The 20458-nt window shown below is 37.7% G+C and overlaps 2 protein-coding genes across 5 annotated transcripts in view; both read left to right on the top strand.

The window, feature by feature from the left end:
* The window catches only part of GKAP1 (G kinase anchoring protein 1), a 31585-nt gene extending 23701 nt beyond the window's left edge, over positions 1–7884 (top strand). For all 4 annotated transcript variants that reach the window (XM_070742739.1, XM_070742741.1, XM_070742742.1 and 1 more), the window contains 5 exons: positions 1421–1522; positions 4112–4175; positions 4443–4513; positions 5857–5934; positions 7533–7884. In XM_070742739.1, the coding sequence (XP_070598840.1) occupies positions 1421–1522; positions 4112–4175; positions 4443–4513; positions 5857–5934; positions 7533–7580 (363 nt within the window). In that variant the 3' untranslated portion in view covers positions 7581–7884. The remainder of the gene's footprint in view (positions 1–1420; positions 1523–4111; positions 4176–4442; positions 4514–5856; positions 5935–7532) is intronic.
* A 3450-nt stretch (positions 7885–11334) lies between these two features.
* The window catches only part of UBQLN1 (ubiquilin 1), a 54226-nt gene continuing 45102 nt past the window's right edge, over positions 11335–20458 (top strand). The window contains exon 1 of the mRNA XM_070742729.1: positions 11335–11792. Coding sequence (XP_070598830.1) covers positions 11628–11792 — 165 coding nt within the window. The 5' untranslated portion in view covers positions 11335–11627. The remainder of the gene's footprint in view (positions 11793–20458) is intronic.

Raw genomic sequence — 20458 nt, 5'->3', positions numbered from 1 at the left:
ATGACCTAGGTTTTTGCTGGTTTACAGTATTCTAGTTTCCAGCAAAGGCTATCCAATAGCAAACAATGTGTTTGCTTAGTGATCATGTTTGTTTAAGAACCACCACGTTCATTTTACAATTGTATTCTCTTTACAACCACTGTTTGCTTAAGGACCTAGCAAAAATTTAAGTTTGGCTCTGACCCACTTTATAGTCATCATGGATTATGATCAAAATTGTGGGCTCGTTAAGTTGAGAACTACCTGTACCTCCAATGAAATAACTTAAAAAGAATGTATCTAGAGTGGCCATTGCAGCATCTCTATAATCATTTTAGTCATATGGTCATGATTTTTGATGTTCCCTACCAACTTTCCCTAAGCAAAATCAATGGAGAAGCCAGCAGGAAATTGGAAGTTGTTCTCATTACCACTGCTGTTTTTGACCATCTTTGGTGATTCTATTTATCTGTTTATGTAAGGAAATACCTTTGAAATGATGACCCAGTGAGTAATGGGTTATCAGGTATCCTACTAAAACACTCCTGTTTGTCAATTTGTAACCTTTAATTTTAACTAGAGAAAGCAGAGCATTCATAACTTGAACCAAGTTACTTCAAATGGCTGAACTTACAGAATGCATCCAAAATCTGGGATCCATGACTCTTGTGGAATTGAAATTTGACAAATATTATAAAACATTTGATGAAATAATAGAAACTGTCATAAAACATTTCTTTGTCAACTCCTGATGTTTTACTATGCTATACATTTCAACATGGATTATTTTCAACACATATTTTCCTGAATATTTCCCCGAATTTTTCCAGTGAAGGTAATACATTAGAAGCTCTGTCATTGCCATTGAGGAATCTGGTAAACAAATATAATCTGACACAATGACTTAAACATTCACATATTGTCTAGTTACCTCTTAAATTTTAGTTTCCATATAATGGTCAAATTGGTACAGAATAATTATCTAGGGTTCATGTACTAATACAAGCAATCTATTCTTTCCTGTTCTATTTGTATCTCTAGCATTTCTTGCAAACAAACAAAAATATATTGATTTTTTTTCAATCCTGGATTATTTGGTTCTTTGTAATCTAGATTCAAAAACCAAACTTTCTCTTAGTTTCCGAATCTCTGTTTAGAAAGCAAAAAGGTATCTTTTCAATGAGCAAAAGTCAATGCAAGGGCAGGCTATGATTACATATTATAAATACTATAAACATGTTACAATAAGACAGAATGTTGCTAATCTGATCAATTCTGTTAATATAAGATGTTCTATTATGGTTCTGACTTATAATAAATATGGATGTGTAGCATCACTGAGCATATTTCAGTGTTTGAAAAGGCATTAATTATTACTATTTTATATTTTCATAACTGATATAAACCTTGAAGTTTATATTCTTTAATTCTTGATTTATAGGGTATTTTTCTAAAAGATGGAAGACTAGAGAGATCAAAACTGGAACTTGAAAAGAAAGATGCGGAAATCCAGAAGTTAAAGAGTGTAATTAGTCAATGGGAGGTATGTATTTTCCTGAGTAGCATAATTTATAACTTTAATTAAAATTTCAATTGAAAACATGGTGGTTTTTAGTGTTTTTAGCATACTGCGTCTAAAACTATTGATTAAGTAGGTTATGGTTATTCTAAACATTTTTACTTCTTTAGCAATGAATATATTGTTTTCTCAGGAGTAAATACAACTGAATTCACTGGAGTATACTGCTTTGTAAGTGGAAAATTGAATACAGGTAGTCTTTGACTTATGACCAGTATTTTAATGACCATTCACAGAAAGCTTTGAAATGGGTGTTTTACAGCCCATAAAGCATCTCTGGCCATCAAAAAATGTCATGCCGTGCCCCCACATCACATGGCCATATTTGCACCAAGACAAATTCCTTGTGTGTCCAGTCACACTTGACCAATAAAGAATTCTATTCTATTCTATTCTATTCTACTCTGGCACTTGGCAACCAGTTCACATTTTATGACTGGTTGCCAACTGTCCTCAGATCATATGATAATCATTGCAATTCTCTCTACTAGTTTCCCCAGAAAGGTAATTTTGGGCAGTCACTCTCTTTCCGTCCAACTCACCTCAGGGTGTCATTGTAGGGAAAATAGAAGAAGGAATATTAGATGTGTTTCCTTCCTTAAGTTGTTTATAAAAATAATAAAGATGGGCAATGAATAAGTAAATCTGGCAGAGAAGATTGCAAGTGGAGAGGGACATTGGATTTGACATTCGTTTCCCCAGCACTTTGAGGGATTTCCCCTCTTCTCCATGCAGTGAGATTAATCCTCTAACATACTGGAGGAACAAACCTTAAATCCTGTAAGAACACTAGCAAATGCCAGCATTTTGAGTCTTTTGGATCACTGGCATTCAGTATTGTTTTCCCTTCTGTTCCAGACCCTTTTCCAGAGAGGAGAATAAAATCAAAATACCAGTGGCCTGAAAAGCTCAGAATGCTGCTGTTCAGTAGAGCACTTTAGTCTAATTTGAGATTCATTCCTCCTGAATGGAAGAATTTATTACTAGAGGGAAAATCCCTCGGTGCCCTGGAGAAACAGACCTCAAATTTAATGAAAATGTTACTGAATAATTTGCAGTCATTCTCCTGGGGGCCTGGATGAGATATAGTGGGAGATCTAGCCCTACCACACTCAGGAGCTCTGGGTCCTCTTCCTGCCTCACTACTCCCTGGAGGCCCAGGCCCTCTCCCAGATGACTGCCGGTGATTGCAACTACTAGAACCAGTATGTGGTTATTAAGCATAGTAGTTATGTGGCACCTCACAAACAAGATTCCGGACCCAATTATGTTGTAACTGGAGGACTACCTATTTAGCCCAAATACTCCTTTTTAATACTTGTTTCGAGATTTGTGAATCTACCCAGTCATTTCTCAATCTGTTTTTTCATTGTTTTCTCAAATATTTTAGTTAACAATTAGTATTACAGTGATAGGTATCATTTAAAGAAAAGCAGATAGAAATCATTTATTAAAGGTTACAATTATATAAGTGTACTATTGGACAGGTAGTCTTCAATTTACAATTTTAATTTTAACCTAGAAGTACAGTCATATGTTGTTGGGGTCAACTTGACCATGCCGAATCTTACCAGTTTTGCAGTAGTGAATAAGTTTTATCAAAGAGGTGTTTCTTGTCAGAAATCAGGAGTACAGGCTGAAAACCAGCAAAAGCCAAAAATGGTGACATAACCACAGAATGCTATAAATGTCCATATAGCTCAGTGGTTCTCAACCTTTCTAATGCTGCGACCCCTTAATACAGTTCCTCGTGCTGTGGTAACCCCCAACCATAAGTCTAGTGCCAGTTCTTCCAACAGAGCTTTAAGTTGATTGACAGGAAAGTCAGAGGGACCTCCACAGTAAATGCATGATTGGTCAGATTGTAAAAATATGTTCCAAGGTGCCTGAATAGAAGCTTTAATTCCTAACACCATGGGAAATTTGTCTTTTCCCATGGTCTTGTGCGACCCCTGTGAAACGGTTGTTCGATCCCCAAAGGGGTCTCGATCCCTAGGTTGAGAATCACTGATATAGTTGAACCAGTTGCTAAATGCCCAAATGCAATTGTTGTATGACTGTGGGTGGATGTGCTGCTCTGAACTTTGAAATCGTAGTGCAAGTATCTTATGGGGAGTCCGTCATATTATTCCTAAGCAACCATACATTAAGCAAGAATTACCTGTAACTTAGATTGAAAACTACCCTAAAAACAATCCAACCTACAGTCTAATGTGAAGGAAACATGCAGAATTATTCTCATGATTAACAGATTTTCTGTTTCATGCCTGTTACATTGCAATCAAGGGTCAGTATTTCAAGGCAATAATAGATATATGTTTTTTCCTTGTACTTTATCTCATTACTGAATTCTGTCTTTGGACCTTGTTCCTAAATTGAACTTTTAAAATGTGTTATATTTATTTTCTAAAACTGATAGATTGCAGAATGAATTAACAATTTCGGTTATAATCCTCAAGGCATTTAACAGAAGTGAACTAACAGCTAATACTCTTACGTTGAAACAAACGTGGTGAAATATATCACTTGTATTATTTTTTTTTAAATATCCAGGCAAAGTACAAGGAAGTAAAAGCACGAAATGCACAGTTACTGAAAATGCTTCAAGAAGGTGAAAGTAAGTACTGCTCTATGTTTTCAAATTTTTCATTTTTAGAAAAGAACTAATACATTCACTCAACTATCTGGAAGCAGTTTAGGAAAATACTGAGAAAAATAGTTCTAATCTACTGGTATGTATTCTGTTACCTTAGTGCAGATCTATGCAATCTATAATCTCTTAAATTTAGTGCGGGCCACTATCTTTCTTTTTTAGCTTGCCAGAGCTACTCCATTTTTGAAGATATGGGAACTAGACTAACATTTTTTCTGTTTGACTTTTTAGTGAAAGATAAAGCTGAAATCCTCCTTCAGGTTGATGAATCTCAGAGTATTAAGAATGAACTAACTTTACAGGTAAATATCTCAGTGGTTAAAAAAAATTTGTTATAAATTACAAGTCAGAATAGTTGTTGGAAGAATTCTGAGGAATTTCTATTCGTAGAAAAGCACCTTTCCACTTAAACTGCTGACATTATAATTGAGGGCCAGGGAGTGTAGGATCCTTAGATATTCTTTTGTGAAGACAGCATCTCTTCAACTCACAAGGCCTGCCTTAGCCCTCTCCTACCTCCTGAGGTACCGCATGTCCACTTTCCACCCCACTGGGTGCCACTTCTTTGGGCCTTCTGTTCCCTCTCATGGAACTAGCATATTCTATTACAGAAAGTGAATCAATGCATCATATTCTAGAATTCAGGAAAGTGTTCATCATGCTTTAGGCATGAAAAAGTAGGTGTCAGGACTCCAAATAGCATCTAAATTTAAATCAGAGTCCAAGGCAATTGCTTCCTCAAAGTTCCAATTTATTAAAAGAACCATGTTGGCACATCTGGGTGAATCCTGAATCTGTAGTCCTTCAGGGTTCATCACCAAGTTGAAAGTACAAGCCCTTGTCCCCACACCCTCAAGTTCATTACGTTGACCAATGTCCAACTGCCAGTTGGCAGATCCACCCATCTCCTTCTGTGTAAGTGCAGGAGTGCGAAGAAAAAGAATGACCTTGACTTTCTAGAAATAATTTGTTATGCCTACATATAGACAGCCCTCATGCAATTCTTCCTCCCAAATTCCCATAGTAAAGAATGTACATTAAATTAAATTAAATATGTCTATTGAATCCTTGTAGAAAAATACTGTCATAAAAATAATTTGCAGTTATTTACATAATTCCAGAGAAGTTTCAAAATTCTGCTTTAATTGCTATCATATATGGTTTAAATTGTGAAATCATTTTCTTGAACAGTCACCAACAAGGAATTAGGTCTAATGTTTAACAACACAAAATGATTTTTTTCCTAATGTTCTTCTTACTTGATTACAAAATTGTGTATAGTTTTGCAATTCTTACTTATTCCACACTGCAAAGCAATCGATGCAAAATGTCACAAGGTTTTACTTTTCAACCAGTTTGTTGCACAGCCTACCTCTGGTGTAGGATTAAGAAGGAGTGACTGATCCAAGATCACCAAGCTGGTTTCTGTGCCTAAGGAAAGACTAGAACCTGTCTTCCCATTCCTAATCCATTGCCTAAACCACCATAACATACTACTCTTTAAGCTCATTTTATAAACTAATATAATCAAATTCAACTCTAATAAGTTATATAATGTTATCCTGTTTAAAATGTAACTTTAATTAAAAATGTAAAATGTGTTTGAATAACTCTGTTTTACAGTAACTATTTGACTTACTTTAAGGTTGCCAGTCTTCATGCTGCATTGGAACAAGAAAGATCTAAAGTGAAAATACTGCAAGCCGAATTAACAAGATACCAGGTAATATTTAACTGCATAATAAAGCATAATAATAAAAGTAATTAAAAACATTTTTAATTCCTTTCTTCAATTGCAATTTCTTATTCTACTAAAATACTTTTCTAATGGATTGGAAATTGCTGAACTACGTGGAATAGAAAGAATATAAGAACTGTTACAGGATAAACTATTCTAAACATGGATAAGAATTTTTCATACAGTTAGTCCTAGAATTACACTGGTAATCCTTCTGGTCTTCAAGCATATGGCATGGGACTGCATCACTTAATGATGGCATTTCTAGTATTCCATTGTTATATCATTAACCCCATTCCAATGGTTGTTAGGGGAGGACCCATCTCAGTCTAAGCTATTTCTAACTTTGGTCCTTCCAATTCTGAGGCTCTTCTCTTCAATTACCCCATGCGTGCCTATTTCCCCCTGGCATCTGCCCCTTTGTTCACCTTGCAGTCTTCAGCCTCTTCTGGCCTAGCTGCCCTGCACTCCACTCCACTAGCCCTACCATTCTGCTCATCTTCCCATCCTGTGTACCACTCACTGTGTTACCCTCCTGGCTTTGCCATCATGTACTCCGCTGGTCCTTCCAGGCTACCAGTTTTGCCTGCCTTGTGCTCACCAGCTTTGCCATCCTGTGCTCAGCCCACACACTTCGAAGAATGGCAGCCATTGCCTTCTCTTGAGGATTTAGAAGGCCTCAGAAGTCTGCCAAAACTTTGGGAATACAGTGCACACTATTTTGAGAATAGGAAGAGACCTCAGGAAGACGGCCTGGCTGCTGTTTGCATAGGGTTAGGCCAGGTGCCTCTCATCAATGGGTCATTCAAGTGGACCAGGTGAAATTGAAGCCTTATTTGAAAAGAAACCATCACAAATGATCACATATGATAGGAAAAAATGTGATATTTTTAATGAAATAAAAATGAAGATGATTGAAAGTGAGAAAACAGAGAGCAATAGAAAAGCTTGCTCTTTCTAATGAACATGATTGAAAGTGATGAAATTGAGTTCTCTGTTTTCTCATCTTCAATCATCTTCATTTTTGTTTCATTAGAAAGAGCACTGTTTTTTCTATCATATATGTTGTTTTTGTGATAGTTTCTTTTCAAATAAGGCTGCAAAAATCAGTCAAGTGGACATCTGGTCCACCTGACAAAGAATGACCCCAATAGTAGGTAGAAGACAATAAAGGAGAGGGCAGGGCTGTCAAACTTGCGGCCCATGGGCCAGGTGCATCACGTGTTGGCCACGCCCTGCCCAATTTAGCAGAGGGGGGAAAGTGATATGTCATGTGACATTGTGATGACACGCTTGATACCCCTGGCCTAGGGCCTCTAGTTCAACCCCATAGTACTGCCATCAAGGAATGCCATTGTGCAGTGGTTGAAAGAGCAGAGACAGATGGGTGAGGATAGTTGAATTGATTGGTCAGAAGCTGTGGAGGGTTTTCCTTTTTTATTATGCATTTGTAAGAATAGCAGTACCTGTTGGTGCTGTATAGACATTTAAAAAAACATTTTATTTTCTTCTTCCCCCCCCCCCTTCCTCCTCCTCATTATTATTATTATTAATTCAATATTCCTTCATTTCTGCTTTTTCAGGGTGGAAGAAAAGGGAAAAGAAACTCAGAATCTGACCCAAGCAGATGATTTCCTTTATACAAAATTCAGAGCCAAAAAGAGGAATATTAATCTTCAGGGTTTTGCAGAAATGTATATTTATACTACTGCTTAACTATGCAGGATTTTTTTTTTTGGTGCAGGGAGGTAAGGGGTAGTGATTAAAGTTTAACTAACAGTTAATTCAATATATTGCTATTCTGGTTTAAAGTTTGAAATGAAATACATGAATGCTCTGTGTTCTAATGCTGCAGATCTAGTTTTTCATCAATTTTTTTTCATTTTTGATTATTCTAGAATAATTTCATTGAAAAATAAATAATAGTTAATGGCACTTCTTTCAAGGTTGTTCTTACATTTTAATATTTTCATCATTGTTATGTGTGTTTGTATGTGTGTGATACAGATGGGCAGTTACAAATAATATTTGGATTGTCTTAGAGGTAAGAAATAAGACAGAAAAGAATGTGGTACTTGGATACAGCTCAAAGCATGGGTGTGTAAAAAGAATTCAATCACCTGTAAAAGCAAAATGATAAACTCTTTAATACAACACATATATTTTTGGGGTCTTGCATAAACAAGATTCTCTATATTTTTATTTACCTTTTCACTTTCAGCTGTCACTTATATAATAGTGTAAAAGCAATAGTGCTTCTGGTACAGACAAAAATCTCTATTAAAATAATAATAATAATAATAATAATAATAATAATAATAATAATAATTTATTAGATTTCTATGCTGCCCCTCTCCGAAAACTCGGGGCGGCTCGCAACAATAATAACAATGTTACAATGGAACAAATCTAACATTAAAAACATCTAAAAAACCCATCACTTAAAAAGCATGCAACACACCCATACCATACATAAAATATAAAAGCTTCGGGGAGGTGTCTCAGTTTTCCCATGCCTGGCGATACAGTTGGATCTTAAATAATTTGCGAAAGACAAGGAGAGTGGGGGCAGTTCTAATCTCTGGGGAGAGTTGATTACAAAGGGCTGGGGCCTCCAGAGAAGGCTCTTCCCCTGGGCCCCGCAAACAACGTTGTTTAGTCGAGGGGACTTCCTTTTTAAAAAAATGCTATTTTAGGTAACATTTAACTTTTCTATTTTTAGCTTTAACGTGTACTTTATAAACCCATTTGAATAGTTGTTTATAGCTGCAATAAAAATACAGTTCTAAAGCAAAAGGGATGTTGGGACTCAAGAAAAAGTTCAGAGAAGAGTGACAAAGATGATTGGGGACTGGAGGCTAAAACATATGAAGAATGGTTGCAAAAACTGGGCATGGTTAGTTTAATGAAAAGAAGGACCGGGGAGGCATGGTTCCAATATCTCAGGGGTTTCCACAAAGAAGAAAGAGTTAACCAATTCTCCGAAGCACCTGAGGGTAGAAGAAGAAGCAATGGGTGGAAGCTGAACAAGGAGAGAAGCAACTTAGAACTAAGAAGTTTCCTAAGGGCTAGAACAATTAATCAGTGGAACAGCTTGCCTCCAAGTTTTTAAGATGTTGAATAACCATCTGTCTGAAGTAGTGTAGGGTTTCCTACATAAGCAAGGGGTTGGACTAGAAGACCTCCAAGGTCTCTTCCAACTCTGTTATTGTTATTTGTTATAAAGCAGTGATGGTGAACCTATGGCACGGGTGCCACAGGTGGCACTTGGGAGCCATATTTGCTGGCACACGAGCCGTTGCTCTAGCTCAGCTCCAATGTGGATGTGTGTGCCAGCCAGCTCATTTTTGGCTGCAGAGAGGCTCTTGGAGGGCATTTTTGGCTTCCAGAGCCTCCGGAGGGATGGGGGAGGACGTTTTTACCCTCCCCTGGCACCAGGGAAGTCCTTGGAGCCTGGGGAGGGCAAAACACAAGCCTACTTGTTCCACCAGAAGTTGGAAAACAGGCTGTTTCCGGCCTCTAGAGGGCTTCGGGGGGTGTTTTTGCCCTCCCGAGGCATCGAATTATGGGTGTGGGCACTTGCACATGTGCGATAGCTCGCACACACCTTCTGGCACATGAAGAAAAAAAGCTTCACCATCACTGTCCTAAAGTAAGGAAACAAGTTTTCATTCTACACTTGATGTCTATTTTTTGCAATATTACATAATAAAGAATACATTTTGCTAAGTAGGGTGTCTGCTTTTTAGGCATAGTTCAGGAAAAAATTAGAAAATGATAATTTGGTCTTAGTTCTCATAATCTCATATGAAGCAAAATGGAATTCTCTTCCTTTACCAGAGAAATGTCAATGGAGATTCTGTTATCCAGGTCATTGTTTTCTCAAATTGTTCTTGGATTAGAAGCAAAATACCTTTAAGGCAAAATACCAAGAAAATCCATTTCCCTTTTCAAAAAGCAGCTTTAGGTGAAACATACATTTAGTTTTTACAGACAATGTAAGGATGATTTTGATCTTGCCTGTGTTATGCTATCTATCAAAGGTATTAAATGTGAACTATGCTAAATGCATGGTAATAGGTATTTTAATCATAGATTATTCTGTCGTTTTTTGGATTCACACAGGCTGGGTTCATACAATAGCTAAACAAATTAAGTCTGTATCATGTTGATGTGTTAATGTTGTTCTTTGTTTCATAGAGATGCATTCCTAAGTGCCTCTTTGAGTTGAAGATGTTCCATCTTCATGCAGTATTGCAACAGGTCTGATCTATCAGTCAGTTTCAACAGATGTGGTTTTATGTATATCCAGAATCCAACCTGACAAATGAAATGTCACAACTGCTCTGTCAATTAGAAGCAGCTATCATAGCATTTCATAGAAAAGTTGTGACATAAAATTGGCCATCAGTCCAATCTTTGTTCAGATGAACTGCTGCTTTGAAGGTTTGCACAACTTAACTCAGTATGTGTAATTGTGGTTCTCTATCTGAGAAATAGGAAGTCCATGAAATTTCTATGGCCCCAACTTACCTTTTTAAAATACCCCTCAGTACTTTCAAGTTGAATTGCCAAAATTCAGTAGACGTTTTTTGCCACTGTAGGATGTAAACTGAAAGTGCAAGCAATATACCCTTTGAGAGGAATCAAACTTCAGGTAGAATAAACATGCCAGTCACAATAATACTGTACCAGTCAATGGTTATTTGTAATGCATTTTTGAATGTTCAGTTGACTTAGTTTCATCTTTAATTAATAAAGCAATAATAACAATATTGTGATATGAAATCCATATAAATCTCATTTTCTGTGAATTACTTTTTTTGCGAAAATAATATAATATACTACTACTAATAATAATAATCTCCCCAGGGGTTTCTGCATCCTATTTGATCCTCAGCTAGATTTGGCAACCGCACAAGCGGGTATATAAGTAGATCCTTGTATCTGCAACGTCGATTTCTTTTGTTGGCTTTATAATTCACTGTTAATTCAGATTTCAGCGAGTTATGCCTTCAGAGGTCTTCCTGAGCCGATATATATTCAATCAAACGTTTCAAGGGCGCTCTTAAATAATTTTGAATAATGATTTTAGAAACTTTAATACAGTTCCTCCCCCAGAACCACTTGGAGACAGTATTAAAGGAACACTCCCTTAGCTTTTAAAATGCAAAGCCTTCCACGAAGCAAACACCAGCCTAAAAACTGCGCCACAACCATCCATGAGTCGTCAAAAAATACGTCAGCAAGCGGCGCAAGTACTTCCCGACAACGTCAAAGTAGCTGCTCACCTAACAATGCCAACTTAGGCCTTTCGGTTCAACTGCGTTTGCGCAGTAATAAAAATAAGGCTCAATGCGCACGCGCTCTCGCAACCTTAGTCTCATTCTACGCTTGCGCATAGCCCTCTATTAGATTTCTCATGCGCCGGCCAAGTCAGTTCCTCTTTTCTAGTAACTTCCCCGATCCATGACGTCATTAGCAGGCGCCACAATCGAGCCGGGCTGTTTCCGTTGAACTCTCCGAGAGTGGGGGAGAGCTTTACAGCGGTGGGGTGCGCGCGCGCGCGTTGAGGCGGTGAGGAGAGAGGGTCGACCTTACCCAGCATTCGCTGCGCGGCTTGGCTTAACGAGCACAGGAGGCCGCCCCGCCGTTCGCCAACCCGCCCCGCGCGCGCCATGTCTGAGAGCGGCGAGAACCCTCCTGGGCCCCAGAGCCCCACCGATCCCCCCGTCCCGGCAGCCTCGGCCTCGGCGGCTGAGCCGCGGATCATTAAAGTCACCGTGAAAACCCCGAAAGAGAAAGAGGAGTTCGCGGTGCCAGAAACAAGCAGCATCCGGCAGGTGAGGCGGCGAGCCCGAGCTATGCAGGGGGGAGGGGCGTGGCCGGTACCACCGCTCGGCCGGCGAGGGAAAGCACCGTGGGCCCCGGCTCCTACCCGGCGGCGCCTTAGGCCGCCCAAAGGCCGGGATAGCGCGCGGCGCTTCTGCACAGTCACTGGCCCAGCTGTTGCCTCACCGAAGGCCTGGAAAAAGGGACTGGGCGCACGGACTGTAGGCTCCAGAGTGGGAAGTTTGATCCTTTTTCTTCCAGGTGGGGGTTTGAGGAGAGGAGCGTGGCTCCGTGTGGCTCAAGCGGGTTTTACTTTCCAGTCAGCGTGTCCTGAATAAGATCCTAGCCCTTGAGAAGAGAGCGGGGAAAGCCGACCGATGGGAAACAATTGGATGTACAGTAGTTCTTGGAGGCCGGAGATGCTAACAAGGGACCTCGGCTTTGCCTAGAAAGGAACCAACACACAAACACAAGGAGGGGGTTGAAATCTGCCCTTCTATTTTGAGCGCGCTCCTCATTCGCTAGCAGGCCTTGGAGTTTAGCATGGGAAACCCAATGGGAGGTATGGAGTCGTTACAAACCTAGGCAGGTTTTCTAATTCTTCGCACGAGCCCCGTGTTTTCTATTGAAATAGCTGCTGGCGATATGTTTTTATTTTATTTTATTTATCCAAACGTGTACAAGATAACAGGTATGGTATAAACAAAAGCAAAGTAGGTATAGGTAAATTTGGGCAGTAGGATAGCAATGGTAGGCACGATGGTGCACTTATACGCGCCCCTTACAGACCTCTTAAGAATGGGGTGAAGTCACCTGTAGACAGTCTAAGGTTAAAGTTTTAGGGGTTTGGGAAAGAAACCACAGAGTCAGGTAGTGCATTCCACGCATTGATCACTGTTGCTGAAGTCCTATTTTCTGCAGTCCAGTTTGGAGCAGTCTGTGGACATGTGAATCGAGAGAGCACTTGTAGCTCTAGGAATGAAATGATAGACTTAAAAAGGCCTTTGGTCTGATTCAGTTCCTATGCTCTACAACAGGGGTTTACAACCTTGGCAGTTTTTAAGACTTGTGAACTTCAAGTCCCAGAGTTGAAAGCAAAGATGACTAAGGAACTTGGGAGTTAAAAATCCACAAATCTAAAGTTGGCAAGGTTGGAGACCCCTCCTCTACAATACATTATTAACAAGTAGATGGTTGTACAGTTGGTTGGTTTGGAACATGCCTGGGTTTTGTTTTCTTTAAATATTTACATGTTGAAGAATTGTAATTGATAAGTAGTTTCTTTTGTAGAAGAATGCTTTCTGGAATCTATGCATGATATAGAAGTACTGTAACTCATAATACATATTGTAGATACAGAATGATTCATGGTGCATTATCTGTACTGGTCTTGATGTATGATCTACCAATTGTATACAAGTAGTCCTTGACTGACAACACTTCAATTAGTGACTGTTCAGAGTTGTGACGCCACTGAAAAAAGTCACACAACTGTTGCAGCATCCCTGTGGTCACATAATTAAAATTCAGACGCTTGTCAACTGACTCATTTAGGACGCTTGCAATGTCCCAGGGTCACGTGATTACCTTTTGTGACCTTCTAATAATCAAAGTCAATAGGGAAGCCAGATTCACTTAACAACCATGTTAATAATTTAACAAATGCAGTGATTCACATAACTCTATCAAGAAATGTGGTAAAATTAGGCAAAAATCACTTAAGAAATGTCTCAGCAACATAAACTTTGAATTCAATTGTGATTGTAAGTTGAGAACTACCTGCATTTAAAAATCCTTGTATTGCACATGTTTGAACTTTTGTATGTGTGGCCGAGAGACTAGACACAAGAACAGTTTTTTCCTGAATGCCATCACTCTGCTTAACAACTAATAATTTACTAAGACTGTATTATGATTCTTCTTCTCCTTACTAGTATCTATCTCTTCCCATTTATGACTATAACCATGTTGCTTGTATCTTTCAATTTATAATGTTTTTATTGATTTTCTAGTACGATTTGACAGTTTATTAGTAGCCTTGATTATCACTAAGTGTATCTTTTTATTTTTCATGAATGTATTTTATTCTCCTTATGTACACTGAGAGAATATACCCTTGAGGGTCCAATCACACTTAACCAATAAAGAATTCTATTATGCTCAACCTGTTAACAGAACTATCTTTATGCTTTGGCCTGTAGAGAAAAATAATACGGTATGTTGGAATTGTAATTTGAATTAGGCCTGATTTCTACTTTGGGATAGAAACTTATGAGCTAAACATCACTGCAAATATAATGGCAAATTTAGAAAGTATTGGCAAAATCTAGAATTTCTGTGTACACAAAATTTAGCAAGTATTCAATAGAGTTAAAATTTACCAAATAAGAGAAATGTATTGATGCTAAAAAAAACTGAATACTGTATTCGTGGTGCCAGTAAATTTGGGTTATTTTTATTTTATTTTATCACCTTTAGTTTTATTATTTATAGAAATAGACTAGTTAGGATTCTTGGTGTCTAATCGTTTGGCTTGCCTGGGCTGTATAGAGTGAAGAGAAATGATCTTGGGACCTGTGTAAAATATATAATGTATATAAATGACATAATGTTAAAAGTTTATGATCTTGCAGGGCTGCATTACTAGCTGTCCAGGGCCATAGGCTATGGGTTGGAGATAAAGTTTTGGTTCATGCTGCTTTTTGAAAGAGAAATTAGAGTTTCACTTTTATCTCAACATTAAACACTTTATAGCAGACACAAAATTGCCTTATTATTTGACTTTTAGAGGTAATTTACATGTAAATAAATTTTACATGCTCACAAATACTAGTTTTTAAAAATATTTTTAATTTGAAATATTTGGGATGTATGAGTTTGTAAACAACTTATTTAATTAAAGAGAAACTAAGTTAAGTTTGAAAACTGAAGACTGGCATTATGTTCAGTGTAATAACCTTTTTGCTATATATACCGGTGAATATATTTAAAATAATAAATTTTACTGATATTAGTAATCCTTTTATTTTTCTCTGACATACTGACATTGAAGCTCCAATTTCATGATTTATTTAAATGACTTGTTTCATTGTATATGTTTTGCTATATGCTATAATATACAGTTACTATCACATCTGTGGGACAAAAATTCATCTGCAAAATACAGTAAGAAGTTACAGCAAGGAAAGAATCAAATGTGGGATTAGAATGCCTGTGAGAAATTTTTAATTAATTATCTTGTTAGATACGTTTGTCTGGAGAAATGTTTCAAAAGCAGAATTTGTTCTTTTACATTCTTATTAAAGAATTGTGCCAAGACCTTTTAAACTATAACTTACATATGGCCGAAAAATACTTTAAGAAATTGAAGATATTAAGAAAACTGCATGTCAATGTCTAAAGATGTTTTATAATTATTTTAAGGTTTTATGCTGTTTGTGAGATAAGCACATTTTTATCTGCTTTACATGAGTTTTTATTACATTCTGTCAACTGGAATAAGTGTTTGACCACTTTATCAAAAAGTAGTTATAGAAGTGGAAAATGCTCTTTTACCAATATTAAAAAGACAGTAGATTATGGCTCTGAATAAAATAGAACTTTCTATAGTGTCTTGCTGTTTGGTTCAGAGAGGAATAAGCTTTCTCATATAGTCATCCATACCTATTATCAGAATTCTGAATCATGTTTTTTGTGGAATAATGTGCTGATTCTAGGAAGGTTGCAGCAAAGATTCAATTTAGTTATTAAACTAAGAAATACATTTATAGTATTTATGCTTCCACATTTGAAAACTAATGTAACTTTTCAAACCCAATTAGGCAAAGTTGTAAAAAAGAACAACTAATTTGCCATCTTAATGAATCATTCCATATTAACAAAATGTTTGGGTTACAAACTTACATACTGAGCATCTAACATTGGATGATAAATTTATTATAAATTTATAAATTTGATATAATTTAAAACTAAAATACTTTTTCTCTCCTAGTATCTGACACTTTCGTGTCAGATTGCATTGATGGATAGTCAAACCAAAGTGTTGTAATATTTCATATAATTTACATATAATTATTGTTTGTGTACAGAGTGCATTTTAAAATGTGAATAATAGAAATGGAAATTTGCATCTGAATATTGTTAACTAAATAGTTACTAGATTAAATAAAAAAGAATCAACAGTCTGCTAACTCCATAATAATGTACAGTGAAGGATTTAATCTTGTGTTCCCCAAATAGAGGGAGACACTATTAAAAGGGAAGGCGCTTGGAGCAGGTGGAGGCACATACCTGAAATTTAAGCATGCCTAAGTTTATAGTTTGTGTTCAATACAGGTACAACTTAAATCTTTCTACGATTAATTTTCTGTTGCCTCCATTTTGCCCTGTTTTTCTTTCTTCTTCTATTGTTTTCCCCTTGTTCTATCTTTCTCTTGTTTTATTTATTTTGTCCACTACCTATAGATATAATGCTATTTATATACATGAGATGGATACTAACTTTGTATTCTTTCAATTTCTCTCATTTCTGCTGAGGAGGATCTTTATAAAACTTTAGTTAGCTATACATGTATTCAAGAGAATAGTGTTTGTAAAAATTCATTTAGTTTTACAAAATGAGTTTCTTCATTTAAAGTATTAATCAGTTATTACCCCATTATAATTTTTAGCTGACTTGGGTTTTTTGTTTTGTATATGCCCAATGTACATGTACACACATTATATAGAAGTGCTCTCAATAAATACATCATTTACTGTGAGGAAAAATTCCAAGATTGATTTCAGATGGAGGTAGCAAACAACTTTGTCAATGTCCTAAATATTGATACAAATGTCTATATTTTGGATTCAGTTTTTAAGCAAGACATTAAATATTCATTTATTTATTTATTCATACATTCATGTGCATTTTTCTATTTTACACTATGTTACTTGAAACTTCTCTACTTCTGATTTTCTTAGGTCTTGTGCTATAGATCATTATTGGAATTAACATGGATTAGAGTTTCTCCATCATGGGTAGAGCTAGCATTCAGTTTGGGTTATCCTTGTTCATTCAAAATGAGGGCCGAGTATGTCTTTTTTGCCGGGATCCACCCTGCTAAGACCCAGCTTCAGCAAGACAGATATGGCAAAACTTCGCTCCCATCCTGAATGCTGGACTTCTTGATTGCAAGTGCACAGACTTCGCTATAGTGAGTCAAGACTTCTCAAATACCAAAGATCAAAGTTTTGGTGGGTGTTGGCCCATGTGATGTGACAGCATTGACCGTGGAGAGGCTTCAGCCTGGTCTGCCAGGGGAGCCTAAAACTCCTTGACATCTTCACACGACTTTAAGAAAGGGGCTTCAGCTCCATTTACAGTGCAGCAGTAAACCAGGACTGCACTGGTTACCGATTGGTTTCCGGACACAGTTCAAAGTGTTGGTGATGACCTACAAAGCCCTATATGGCATCGGACCAGATTACTTACGGGACCACCTTCTGCCACATAAATCCCTGCGGCCGGTTAGGTCCCATAGAGTTGGCCTTCTCCAGGTCCCCAGGAGCTCATCCTGACCCGCTGTTTTTGGAGGTAACACCAGAGATGGACTTCATTCCTGCTCCTCAGCTATTCCTAGACACAGTTTGGAGGCAGTGGTCGTCTCTGGCATCCTTTCCCACTCCATCATCAACGGACTGTAATTTTTTCAGTGTGGCTGTGGACCTTTCTGAGTTGACACTGGTTTTTGCCTTACATTCTCCCACCATTATGCTGGGAGAGTCGGAAGAACTGCTGAAACCAGAGGACAGGAGAACAGAACAGGCCCTGATGAAAGCCCAGCAGATGGCCACCTGGGTGGTCAGAGCTTCTTCTTCATCAGAATATCACTCATCTGGCTGCGTCAGATACAAGGCTATCTCCCCATCTCAAACCTGAGGGCCCAGTAGGACATTACCTGAGTTTTGCCATGTTGAGTCTAGTCTTTGAATTCATCAAAACTGGGTATTAGCAGGGCAGATCCTGGCAAAAAAGACAGAGTATGTTAGACCAAGACAGACTTGGTCCCCATTCTAAGTGGACGAGGACAACCCATCCTGAATGCTGGCTCCACGCTACTAGAAGAGGCATATCAGGCAAGACCAACGTCACATCTCTACTTGCTTTGATGTTTTCCACATGACGCGGGATTGGTTTATGTGGTTAAAGCTGAGTCATGCTATAGTCCTTTGGTACAAAATCTATTTGTTCACTGTGTGCATGGCATTGATTCCCAGCCACTGGGGATTTAGGAGTTTACATATTTTGTCAACTCATCTTCTAGATTTTTTTCATGGAATAAATTTTGCAAGTGTTTAATCTTTTTCCAGGTGATTTCCAAGCCAACTGCTCTGTTTAGCAAGCAACAGCTAAACTCAATTAACTGCTGCTTGGGTTCTCGGACATTGCGGCTGATGATTACAGTATCATCAGCTAAAACTGCAGGTAGGCGAGCTTCTTGCCTTTATCTGCCCAGTTGAACCATCTGAAAATTTCATTGAAAGCCATTGTGAAAAGCTTTAGAGAGATTGTGTCATTTGTTGAATAACAATATAATAGGATGTTGATGGACAGTAAAAGAAAGTGGTGTCAGTTGAGCCGCCTCCTGTTAACTGGGTGTAGTTCTTATTGATATCTTGATTTCTCAATGCATTTCTGATTGCATTCATTTTCATACTGTCAAATGATTTTTGACAGTCAGCAAATACGAAGTACAAAGACACAGATTTCTCCTGTTTGTTCCATTAACTGGTTAATTATGTGGGGGGGGGGTATAATTTGTGAAAATTGGGTTTTTTTTCACAACTAGTGTCAACATTTTCATATTTTGATCATTATAACTTGAATGAACTTGAGAGTTTATGAGAAAACTACGTTGGATTATAGTTAGCAAACGTTTGGTGAACTGTCTCTGAAGATTTCCATTGGTCAGAGATGTCACCTGTGTCTAGGTAGTCATAAAAGAATGTGATCAGTTGCTTTATTAGTTTTGTGAACTTCAAAAGTAATAATGTGTGACCCTTGGGCCCTGTCTGATTTTGGCTGTCAAATCGCATGAAAAGTCTCACCTAGCTTGATTTTTGATACTGTTGAATTTTTACACAAATGTGTTTGGACATGGCTATTTTTGAGGTGAAGGTCATAATATGAAAATTCTTGCATTTTTCATATTCATTGATCAGCTGTGTTGGTATCATCCTTCTTGAAAGCCTTTCTTGTTACATTTCCTTCAAGCATTTTTAAATGCTGTTTCTCACCTCTCCCTTGTTTTCACAAGTTGCAATTCAATCATTTTCATAGTCTTCTTTTAGCTTCACTTTGCATTTCTGCTTATAGAATTTAATTTTGTCAAGTGTATTTTCTCCTTCGACCTCCTTCCTCTTGTATAAGAGCTCTCCAGTTCTGTTGCTAATGCAAGAACTTTTTTCAACTATTGTTTGAATTTTTTCTGCAGTTTTTGAGTTTCCTGATTCATATTGTTGGGATAGCATTAAGGTTATAATTCCCTTTTTTTTTCCAAAATATTTTAAAGTACAGTAGTATTTATTATTATTATACTATTAATGTTGAGTCTGTACTATTTTAACATTTGTAATAATTTCATATAATTGCCAGTAGCAGTAGCAGTTAATAGACTGCTTCACAGCCCTTTATAGCCATCTCCAGGGGGTTTATAGAGTCAGCATATTGCCCACAACAATATGGCTCCTCATTTTACTGACTTAGAAGGATGGAAGGCTGTGTCACCCTTGAGGCACCCAGAATTGAACTACTGAACTTCTGGCAGCCAGCAGAAATAGCTTGCAGTAATGCATTCTAACCACTGCATTGTTTGTTTGTTGTTTGTTTGGACTTGTTTGCCATTCAACTCCCAAAGGACTCTGGGCGGCTCACAAATACACATAAATATAATATAAAATCCCTTAAAAACAGTTCAAAACCATTAAAACCAACAATTAACAATAAAAACAGTTAAAAAACCATGCATATTACCAAGGCCTTTAATAAGTAGTAGATCTGATTTATTTTAAAACATAGCTACCTGTCTTTCAACCAATTCTGGGTGGCTCGCAGCTTTGGTTTCCTTGTTAGAAAAGTGCCAAGTCCACCATTTTCTTGCTAATTTTCCAAATTAGGTATTCATCACTTAGAAAAGGTTGCTAATTGTTCATCATTTTCATTTGGTTCACATAAGAATTTGTCTATGAAGCTTTTACTTGGCTTGAGCTTACTGAAGCATTTATATCTCCTATGAATTTCTTTTTATGTACTGGTTGGGTTAACTGCTTTGGAGAAGCATTTGGTTTCATCTTTGTCACTCTTTTGGGAGAATGGCATTGACCAATGAATGGTAGGTGTCATGCCACCATTGGAGCTTGAATCTGTGGAGGACGAGCCAAAGCTGGAACTGAAGGATCGATGGGGTGGCTTTGGAGGAATGTGCAGAGAAGCAGGCCAAGGCAACCCAAAGGCCCCTCAGGATTGGGACAGCTTGTTAGGGAAGAACAGACAGGATGATCGAGAGAGGGAAAGCAATGGACATGAGGAACAATGAAGCTCAGATGATAACTGTTGTGATTCCGTCTGAGGCTCCTCAGGGAACGGCTGAACCTCTGCCGGCTCCCTGCTCAGAGGGGGAGGGGGAGGAACAGGAGG

Source organism: Erythrolamprus reginae, chromosome 2 (genome assembly GCF_031021105.1).
Source record: "Erythrolamprus reginae isolate rEryReg1 chromosome 2, rEryReg1.hap1, whole genome shotgun sequence".
NCBI lineage: Eukaryota > Metazoa > Chordata > Lepidosauria > Squamata > Dipsadidae > Erythrolamprus > Erythrolamprus reginae.
Note: the sequence above shows the minus strand (reverse complement) of the source record. Positions and strands in the feature narration are given on the sequence as shown.